General features: G+C 46.4%; 1 protein-coding gene across 1 annotated transcript; it reads left to right on the forward strand.

Moving 5' to 3' along the window:
* The first annotated feature begins 1,766 nt into the window (after positions 1–1,766).
* On the forward strand, positions 1,767–9,616 carry LOC146005779 (uncharacterized). The gene is made up of 7 exons (XM_083145205.1): positions 1,767–2,280; positions 2,559–2,636; positions 8,653–8,724; positions 8,857–8,940; positions 9,072–9,155; positions 9,288–9,371; positions 9,504–9,616. Exons 1-7 carry the CDS (start codon positions 1,767–1,769, stop codon positions 9,614–9,616), a joined length of 1,029 nt encoding a protein of 342 aa, XP_083001331.1.
* The last annotated feature ends 1,200 nt before the right edge of the window (positions 9,617–10,816 follow it).

Genomic DNA, 10,816 nt, shown 5'->3' on the forward strand with positions numbered 1-10,816 from the left:
ATGCTGATTGGTCTGGATTAGGCCTTGCTTTTGATTGATGGATTTTTTTGACACAGGTGTTGTCAGTGAGCATCACTGTGAAATAATGCAGGTGTCACTATGGCTGACTTTGCATCCATGGCGACGCCTGTCTTATTCCTCAGTCATCCCCACTCACCAGTCGCTCATTCTGATTGGTGTGGATTAGGCCTTGCTTTTGATTGATGGATTTTTTTGACACAGGTGTTGTCAGTGAGCATGACTGGAAAATAATGCAGGTGTCACTATGGCTGACTTTGCATCCATGGCGACGCCTGTCTTATTCCTCAGTCATCCCCACTCACCAGTCGCTCATGCTGATTGGTCTGGATTAGGCCTTGCTTTTGATTGATGGATTTTTTTGACACAGGTGTTCTCAGTGAGCATGACTGTGAAATAATGCAGGTGTCACTATGGCTGACTTTGCATCCATGGCGACACCTGTCTTATTCCTCAGTCATCCCCACTCACCAGTCGCTCATGCTGATTGGTCTGGATTAGGCCTTGCTTTTGATTGATGGATTTTTTTGACACAGGTGTTGTCAGTGAGCATCACTGTGAAATAATGCAGGTGTCACTATGGCTGACTTTGCATCCATGGCGACGCCTGTCTTATTCCTCAGTCATCCCCACTCACCAGTCGCTCATGCTGATTGGTCTGGATTAGGCCTTGCTTTTGATTGATGGATTTTTTTGACAGGTGTTGTCAGTGAGCATGACTGGAAAATAATGCAGGTGTCACTATGGCTGACTTTGCATCCATGGCGACGCCTGTCTTATTCCTCAGTCATCCCCACTCACCAGTCGCTCATGCTGATTGGTGTGGATTAGGCCTTGCTTTTGATTGATGGATTTTTTTGACACAGGTGTTGTCAGTGAGCATGACTGGAAAATAATGCAGGTGTCACTATGGCTGACTTTGCATCCATGGCGACGCCTGTCTTATTCCTCAGTCATCCCCACTCACCAGTCGCTCATGCTGATTGGTCTGGATTAGGCCTTGCTTTTGATTGATGGATTTTTTTGACACAGGTGTTGTCAGTGAGCATGACTGGAAATCCATTCAGATGGGTGACATGGCAAAGACCAGTTATGTTAATTCTATAATAGAGAATTGATTTATTTTTCCGGTACTTGTGTACAGCGCCCCGATAATGGGTCTCATGATGTCTTTATCGCATCGCATGCCATACACGCAACGCGATATCGGGTGATATTTGCCATGCAATGGGATGGCATGTGATTATACATTGTATAAGCACCCTAATGGGTGCTTAAAATGCTTAAATGCACCTTCATGCCACCCCACCCCCAGTATAAACGTGAAACCGAAGCGTGGCGAGCGCAGCGAGCCCGCGAGGGGACGCGGATACCTGTGAAGGTATCCGCGTCCCCTTGCGGGTCTCGCTCTGCTCGCCACACTTTCTATTCTCAACTCCACGTGGATAGTGGGGGTATGAAAAGGTCGTAGGACGCGTACCGCCGTTTATACTGGGGTGGTGGCATGGGGGTGCATTTAAGCATTTTAAGCACCCGTGAGGGTGCTTATACAATTTATAATCGCATGGCATTGTTAATTGTTAACAATTTTAAAATTGTATGCCATCGTACACTATAGCACAAAATAGCGTCGCATCGCATACCATCGCATGTGAAATGGTATGCAATGCTATGGGCGCCGTGTTAGTACACAAGTACCATTTTTCCTAAACAATATGTATGTGTGTGTATAAATAAATATTTTAGAAATGTCCCAGGAAGAAAGAAGCAGGCTTTCTCTCTCCTCAGAGGAAGAGCAGGCATCGCAACAGAGAGAAGAATTGGATTTACCAATGGCTCAACAAGAAAGAGGTAGACTTTCTCTCTCTTCACAGGAAGAAGCAGAGCAGAGACAACCATCACAGAGTGCCAAAGAAGATGACGCTGGAGAAGCAATCGGCAGAGGACCCAATTTCACAGATGAAGAAACTGAGACCCTCATCACTCAGGTAATACATCACTTTGTTAAGCTGTTTGATCCACAGGAAAGGACTTCACAAGCCAGGTTGCCAAGCACGGCATGGGATGAAGTTTCACGTGCAGTCAGCGGAGAGGGGATTTTCCACCGAACACAGGAAAGCTGCAAGAAGAGGTGGCGTGACTGCAGAAGAGCAACCAGTCTGAAGATGCAGAGTGGCCACAAGCTGAAGAAGGATTGGGAGAAGAAGCTAGAAGAGTTCTTGAAGGTTGTCCCAGAAGAAAGGCCTGGAACCAGTGCACAAGGTATAATTTCTTTGGGTGTTTGTTTTTATGCATATGTTAGGGTGTCTATGTTTGACTCTTAAAGCTTGCAGCTTAAGGAGTCAGAGGGCCTGCAACATAAATTATATAGACATGCACTTGCATTTTGCTGTTAAAAATCATTCAATATGCTTTGACATGATTTCTCAAGGGCATGAAAGTAAAACTTAGTCTACACTAAATTTAATTAAATAAGTCTGTATAAAGATTACCTTGTAATGCAATTACAAATATATTAACTCTAACATAATTTTTTTAAGGTGCTACAAAGGATGCAGCAAAAAAGAAGACGGCAAAGGAAACCACGCCGCAGAAGCAGGCAAAAAAATCACAAACAGGTGAGGAATGCCATTGCTAATTTAGGATGTACCATTTGAAAGAGCTGAAATATTATTATCTCTTATATATTTGGTTACATGTGTCAATCATCCTCAGAGTGTGTCTATAACGCTGGGCGGGGTCACACATGAAACGCCACCCCCCACCTAGCCTTATACACACATAAACATACACAAGTAGCCAAATATATAATACACACATTGGCCTCTGCCTGCACCACTCCCCCCCCCTCCCTGCAGCTGTAAACCTGAGGAACCACAAGTCAGGTCAGTAAAAAAAGCAGCGCATACCCCCTAAGTAGTAGTAGTAGTAGTAGTACGTTTATTTATAAGGCGCCGCAAAGTGTCCGCAGCGCCGTACATAGCAAACAAAAAAAAAAATGACGAGGTAACGTACAGGGTGTGTTGAAAAATACAGTATAAATAGGGGTATAGCTGGTAGAACTAAAATCAGCATCAGTTCAGAAGTAGGTGTCAAAATTGTCGCGCAGACTGAAGATGAAGTAGAGGAAGGGAAGAACAGGACAGGAGCACAGGTGAGGTAAAGAGGTAGGGTGAGTACGTGAGGAAGGAGGGCCCTACTCATAAGAGTTAACATACTAAAAATAGGTGGGTGGACGAACGAAAAACAATAGGATAAGTAGGAACGGAGGGGAACGGAGGCAGGATAAGAGGATCAAAAGAGGTTAGGAGGAGGGATAGGCTAGTCGAAAAAAGTGGGTTTTGAGGGAGCGCTTGAAGGAGGTAAGGGAATCAGAAAGCCTGATGGGCGGTGGGAGGTTGTTCCAGTGCAGGGGGGCAGCGCGAGAGAAGTCTTGGACACGGGAGTGGGAGGAGGTGATTAGGTGAGAGGTCAGTCGGCGGTCAGTGATGGAGCGAAGAGGACGAGAGGGAGTGTGGATAGAGATCAGTGAAGAGAGGTAAGGAGCGGTGGAGGAGGAGAGAGCTTTGTAGGTGGTGGTGAGGAGTTTAAAGAGAACTCGGAAAGGAATGGGGAGCCAGTGAAGAGATAGACAGAGGGGGGAGGCGGAGGTAGAGCGGCGGGAGAGGAAGATGAGCCTAGCAGCAGCGTTAAGAATGGATTGGAGAGGTGCGAGGCGGGTGAGAGGTAGCCCGGAGAGAAGGATGTTGCAGTAGTCAAGGCGGGAGATGACAAGAGAGTGAATGAGAATTTTGGTCGCGTCAGTGGAGAGGAATGGTCTGATGCGTGAGATGTTGCGTAGGTGAAAGCGGCAAGACTGTGAGAGAGCACGAATGTGGGGGGTGAAAGAGAGGGAGGAGTCAATGATGACACCGAGGCAGCGCGTTTGGTCGGTGGAGGTGATCTCGGTTTCACCAATACTGATGGAGATAGTGGGAGAAGAGGGGATGTTCGGGGGATGGAAGATTAGAAGTTCAGTTTTAGCCATGTTTAGCTTCAGGAAGCGTTGGGTCATCCAGGCTGAGATGGCCGTGAGGCATTCAGAGACCTTGGACAGGAGTGATGGGGATAGGTCGGGGGAAGAGAGATAGATTAGGGTATCATCAGCATAAAGGTGGTAATGAAAACCATAGGAGCTGATGAGAGTGCCCAGAGAGGTGGTGTAGAGAGAGAAAAGGAGAGGGCCAAGGACAGACCCTTGGGGAACACCGACTGGCTGCGGGGTAGTAGGAGAGGAGGAGCTCGGAGTGGAGACGGAGAAGGAGCGATCGGAGAGGTATGAGGTGAACCAGGAGAATACCGTGCCAGTGATGCCAAAGGAGCGGAGGGTGTTGAGCAGGAGAGGGTGGTCAACAGTGTCAAAGGCAGCTGACAGATCAAGCTGGATGAGGATAGAGAAGAGGCCTTTGGATTTAGCCGATATTAGATCGTTAGTGACTTTGGTCAGGGCAGTTTCAGTGGAATGTAAAGGGCGGAACCCGGATTGGAGGGGGTCGAGAATGGAGTTAGCAGTAAGGTGGCTTAGGAGACGATTATAGGTCAGACGTTCTAGGAGCTTGGAGGCAAAAGGGAGGAGGGAGATGGGCCTGTAGTTGGATGGAGAGTTGGGGTCCAGATTTGTTTTTTTGAGAATTGGGGAGACAAGAGCGTGTTTGAAGGAGGAAGGGAAGATCCCAGAGGATAGGGAAAGATTAAACAGGTGAGCCAGGTGAGAGCAGACTGACGGACTGAGACGACGGATAATATTGGAGGGGATAGGATCGAGCGGGCAGGTGGAGGGAGAAGCGGATTGAAGGATAGAGTGGACTTCAGCAGCAGTGGTGGGGTAAAATGAGGACAGGGGTTGGAAGGAGGGGAGTGGGGATGTAGGAGGGGAGGAGGGAGAGGGTGGGGTCATGGCAGCAGTGATGGCAGTCCTGAGAGAGGAGATTTTGGTTGAAAAGTAGGTAGCAAAATCAGCGGCTACGATGGAGGACGGAAGAGCTGGAGGAGGGGGGGAGAGCAAGGAGTTGAAGGTGGCGAAGAGCCTGCGGGGATTGGATGATTGGGAAAGGATGAGGGACTTAAAGTAGGATTCCTTGGCCAGAGCAAGGGCAGAGCTGAAGGAGGAAAGAATGAATTTGAAATGGAGATAATCCGCGAGGGAGCGTGATTTCTTCCAGAAGCGCTCAGCATTGCGAGAGCACTTTTTAAGGAATCGGGTGATAGGCGAGTGCCACGGTTGGGGGTTGGAGCATCGAAGGGGGATAGAGGATGGAGGGCAGGCAGAGTCCAATGTCGAAGATAGGGTGTCATTATAGAAGGAGGCGGCGAGGTTCGGGCAGGACATGGCGGTGATTGGGGCGAGAAGAGGACACAGCATGTTAGAGAAGGCAGCAAGATCAAGTGTGTTGACGTTATGCCTTGAGACAATGCGCTTGGGAGGGGGAGTGGGAGAGGGGGAAGCAGTGAGGGAGAAGGAGATGAGGTGATGGTCAGAAAGAGGAAAAGCCGAGATAGTGTAGTCAGTAAGGGAACAAGAGCGAGAGAAGACGAGATCGAGGGAGTGTCCTTGGATGTGGGTGGGAGAGGTAGTCCACTGAGATAGGCCAAGAGAGATGCAGAGAGAGAGGAGTTTGGAGGTGCCAGGATCAGCAGGGTTATCCAAGGGGATGTTAAAGTCACCAAGAATGACAGATGGCAGGTCAGAGGAGAGGAAGTGTGGGAGCCAGGCGGCGAAGTTGTCAAGAAATTGGGAGATAGGGCCAGGGGGGCGGTAGATTGCAGAAACACGGAGGTGGTAGGGGTAGTATAGACGGATAGAGTGAGACTCAAAGGAGGAGAAAAGGAGAGAGGGTTCAGGGTGAATGACACTGTGGGTGCATGAGGCTGAGAGGAGAAAACCCACGCCGCCACCTTGGCGACCATCCGGCCTGGGAGTGTGAGAGAAAGAGAGGCCACCGTGGGAGAGAGCAGCCGGAGAGACAGAATCAGAGGTGGAGAGCCAGGTCTCGGTGATAGCAAGGAGGTGGAATGCTCTAGAGATGAATAGGTCATGGATGGCAGGGAGTTTGTTGCAGATGGATCTGGCGTTCCATAGTGCACAGGAAAGAGGGGGGGTGGGTTGTGTATTTATGTGGATAAGGTTTTTGGGATTGCAGAAGCGAGGGGGGGTCGTTGGGAGGGTGGGGGTGCGGGGGCGAGTGGTCAGGATAGGTATGGGATGGGAGGGGGGAGGAGCAGTTGGAGAAAGTGAAGTTGAGAGATTAACAGCCATGAGGAACCGAAGGTGAGAGGGTAGGTTAGTGAAATCAGACAGAGGGATTTGGGAGGACAGACAGCGTCTGTAGTAGATTTGCGAGGATGTGGTAGAAAACAGAGTGAGAGAGAAGGTAACAGGCAAGGAACTACTGTCAGAGAGGAGACAAGTGGGTAAAATCAGGTTGATTGAGTAATCCAATTAAGTATGAAACAGCAACAATTGAGAGGATGAAGGGAACAGAGAAGGTCAGAAGTGAGGCAAATGTGAGCAGGCGTGAAGAGGGAACCAGAGTGCAATAAATGTGTGGCAAAGATAAGAGAAGATAATAGTGAATGAGTAAAATGAAATACAATGTTGGAAAATATATAGATAAAAATGAATTAAATGTCAAAATTGAGCAACAGGTTACAATACGATAGAAAGAAGATGAATATAATACAATAAAATAGAAGATGAAAATTGAGACTGTGTTCAAACTCACCTTTTTCAGTATTCTAACTTACCTGCTTCAGTTTCCAACTCACTTAAGTAATCAAGCTTCACTTTAGTCAGAAAGCTTCCCTCTCAATGAGCAAGCTCAAAATGAGCTCTGCCCCTCCTTATATAGTATGTCAGTCAGCTGTTACACTCAGCTCCTCCCCCTAATCTCTCTTAACACCTAGATTTAGCTCCTCCTCCTAGTATCAGTTCACACCTAGTAACAATACACTATACAGATACAGGCACAACCAAAATCACACTCAGATTTCTCCCTCAAAATTACAGTCTCTATATAGAAAGACAGATAAAGAATACAAGACAGAATGCAAGATAACTCACCTGCTTCAGTTTCCAACTCACTTAAGTAATCAAGCTTCACTTTAGTCAGAAAGCTTCCCTCTCAATGAGCAAGCTCAAAATGAGCTCTGCCCCTCCTTATATAGTATGTCAGTCAGCTGTTACACTCAGCTCCTCCCACTAATCTCTCTTAACACCTAGATTTAGCTCCTCCTCCTAGTATCAGTTCACACCTAGTAACAATACACTATACAGATACAGGCACAACCAAAATCACACTCAGATTTCTCCCTCAAAATTACAGTCTCTATATAGAAAGACAGATAAAGAATACAAGACAGAATGCAAGATAACTCACCTGCTTCAGTTTCCACCCCTAAGTGGTGCGTCCCCAGTTGCCCCCCATCCCTGCGCATCTCCCGCAGGTGGCACCAGACTGAACACTACACCACAATCTCTCGCCCGTGTACATCCGCAGCAATGCCACCAGCACAGCAAACCACCTCATCTATGGACAGTGTCCCCGCACCACACAAAATCTTCCAACAGTGCCCACAGCCCTCAGTCTCCCAGCACCATCGCCAGCCACACTGCCCCCAATCAGCCCCCCCCCACATCTCAAGCACAGTGTCCCCACCCATCAGACCCCTGCATGCCCCCCCAACTACAATCTCCCACCAGTGTCCACACACCTTGTCCCACTCTAGAATCACCAGCCCACCATGCTCTCCAGACAGCGTCCCCAGCTATCAGTCCCTCACCAGCCTCACCCCACAAACTCTCTCACCAGTGTCCACAGCCATCACACACCCAGCACAATCACAAGACGCCACGCACTCAATCTCCACCCCCTCTAATCTCCAGCCCAGTGTACCAACCCATCACACCCCCAATAGCATCAACATCCACAATAACAGGCCACCGCAATCTCCCACCCTCATTCCCCTGCCAACATCGCCATCAGCACTGCAACCCCACCACCCCCAGACAGTCTCACCATCCCTCAGTCTCCAATCAGCATCACCAGCTGCCCTCCCTAAAATGTTTCCACAGCCTATCGCCCAACCACAAGACCCGGTGCACCGCACTCCCTAGTTATCCTGCCACTGTCCCCAGTCATCAGTCCCCCGGCAGCATAACCAACCAAAACAAACAGCCCTCCTCATCCCCCCACCATCCCAGCCGATCTCTGGACAGTGCCCTCAGTCCCTCTACACCCGCACCCTCTCCCACTAATCTCCTGCCACTGTCCCCACATGCTTAATCCCCCAGCAAGCATCAACAGCCCCTACACCACCCACATGCGGCCATGCACCTAACCAAACCACAAAACCGTCAAGGCTCAACCCACAGCCTGCAACTACACAACCCACATTATCCACAAACCTGCCACTTCCATTCCCACACCAACCCCAAAGCAGCTACACCCACCCATAGAACCCCTGCAATAAATAACTTCACAGGTTAAGGGGGCGCAGCCCCTTACGACGGTGTGAAGGGCGCGATGAATCACCTAATAAGCAATAATAACAATTGTATAATGTTTATCTTTTTTTTTACATAATGATCACCAACAGATTCCACATTTGAGGATCCAAAGGCGGAAAAGAAGATCACGCCGCTGAAGAAGACTAAAACTTCGCACACAAGTGAGGAATGCAATTGTTCATTTATGTAGTACTAACATTTTCATTTAGGAAGTAATATTTGAAAGACCTGAAATATTAGTGCTTATTATAGAATAGTTGTTTAAGTAATGTTTACCTTTTTTTCCCAAAAAGGATCACCAGCTGATTCAACACCTGAAGATCGCCAGACGGAAAAGGAGATCACGCCGCGGAAGAAGTCGAAAACTTCACACACAAGTGAGGAATGCAATTGTTCATTTATGTAGTACTAACATTTTCATTTAGGAAGTAATATTTGAAAGAACTGAAATGTTAGTGCTTATTATAGAATAGTTGTTTAAGTAATGTTTACCTTTTTTTATAAAAAGGATCACCAGCTGATTCAACACCTGAAGATCGCCAGATGGAAAAGGAGATGACGCCGCTGAAGAAGACTAAAACTTCGCACACAAGTGAGGAATGCAATTGTTCATTTATGTAGTACTAACATTTTCATTTAGGAAGTAATATTTGAAAGACCTGAAATATTAGTGCTTATTATAGAATAGTTGTTTAAGTAATGTTTACCTTTTTTTCCCAAAAAGGATCACCAGCTGATTCAACACCTGAAGATCGCCAGACGGAAAAGGAGATCACGCCGCGGAAGAAGTCGAAAACTTCACACACAAGTGAGGAATGCAATTGTTCATTTATGTAGTACTAACATTTTCATTTAGGAAGTAATATTTGAAAGACCTGAAATATTAGTGCTTATTATAGAATAGTTGTTTAAGTAATGTTTACCTTTTTTTCCCAAAAAGGATCACCAGCTGATTCAACACCTGAAGATCGCCAGACGGAAAAGGAGATCACGCCACGGAAGAAGTCGAAAACTTCACACACAAGTGAGGAATGCAATTGTTCATTTATGTAGTTCTAACATTTAGGAAGTACCATTTGAAAGCCAAAATATTAGTGGTTATTACCTAAATATTAACAAATAGTCTGAAATGATTTTTTTTTTTATAAGCATCACCAATGCATTCAAAGACAGCAAAGGAAATCACATCGCAGAATACGTCAAAAACAGCACACACAGGTGAGGAATGTGATTTTTAATAAATGTTTTACTTTAAAAATGACAAACGTACCATTAATTTATGTTTGAATATTACAGCTGCTGTTGAAAAGGTCAAGAGAAGGGTTTCTTTTGGAGCATTTCAGAAAGAAACCACAGCACCAACCAGTGAGCTGCCTGGTAAGCCATGGTCAAAAATAAATTAACCTTTTCAGTACAAATATTACAAACATTATCAAATTATTTTGGTATTTTTCAATTATAGCAACACTAATGGAGGAAATGGAAAGTGTCCCTCTGCTTCAAACATCGTTGCAAGACGTTACAATGCAACAAGAAGCTGAAACACAGAGCCATCCTCTTGAGGACCAGCCTGTTTCACATAAAATACCGGAATCTGCACAACAAGGTTAGAATTCAAATTTGTGAATATGTTTGATGGAAAAATGAATATTACATAAAAAACTAAACTGATTTTTGTATTATAGATTCACATCAAACTGCCATTCTGGAGGCTTTGAGGCAATTGGAGGAAAGAAGAGCTGAAGATGCTGAAAGGAATGCGAGTCGTTTTGACAAGATGGAACAGAGCATCAATCAGATGAATGCAACATCAGTCAACAAACAGAGGCAATGATATCGATTGGTCGATACTTCGATGAACTTGTGGCATCAAATGTATCTCTGGCTGGACATGTACAGACAATGCAGCAGAAGATTGATAACATGACCACAACACAGAACCAAGAGAGGGAAGGACAGGTGACTCTGCAACAAATGAGTACACAACTGACTGACTTCCAGGCCAACCATTCAGTGCAATGTCAACACATGCAACAGATTCTACAGTGCATGCTTATGTGGCAGCAGCAGTGCAATGCCAATAGCAGCATGATCTGTACAAGCCTTCAGCTGATGACAGAAGAAAGATCTTCAGCCGCACAAATTTGTGGACTCCGACAAACTTCACCATCAATATCATTGATTGATCCTGGTTGGTATGCTCGACAAGAGGAAACTGAAAGGGCATACCAAAGCCATCAAAGACGGGATCAA

The sequence above is a fragment of the Crinia signifera genome, chromosome 5 (assembly GCF_055691185.1).
Source record: "Crinia signifera chromosome 5, ASM5569118v1, whole genome shotgun sequence".
Lineage (NCBI taxonomy): Eukaryota > Metazoa > Chordata > Amphibia > Anura > Myobatrachidae > Crinia > Crinia signifera.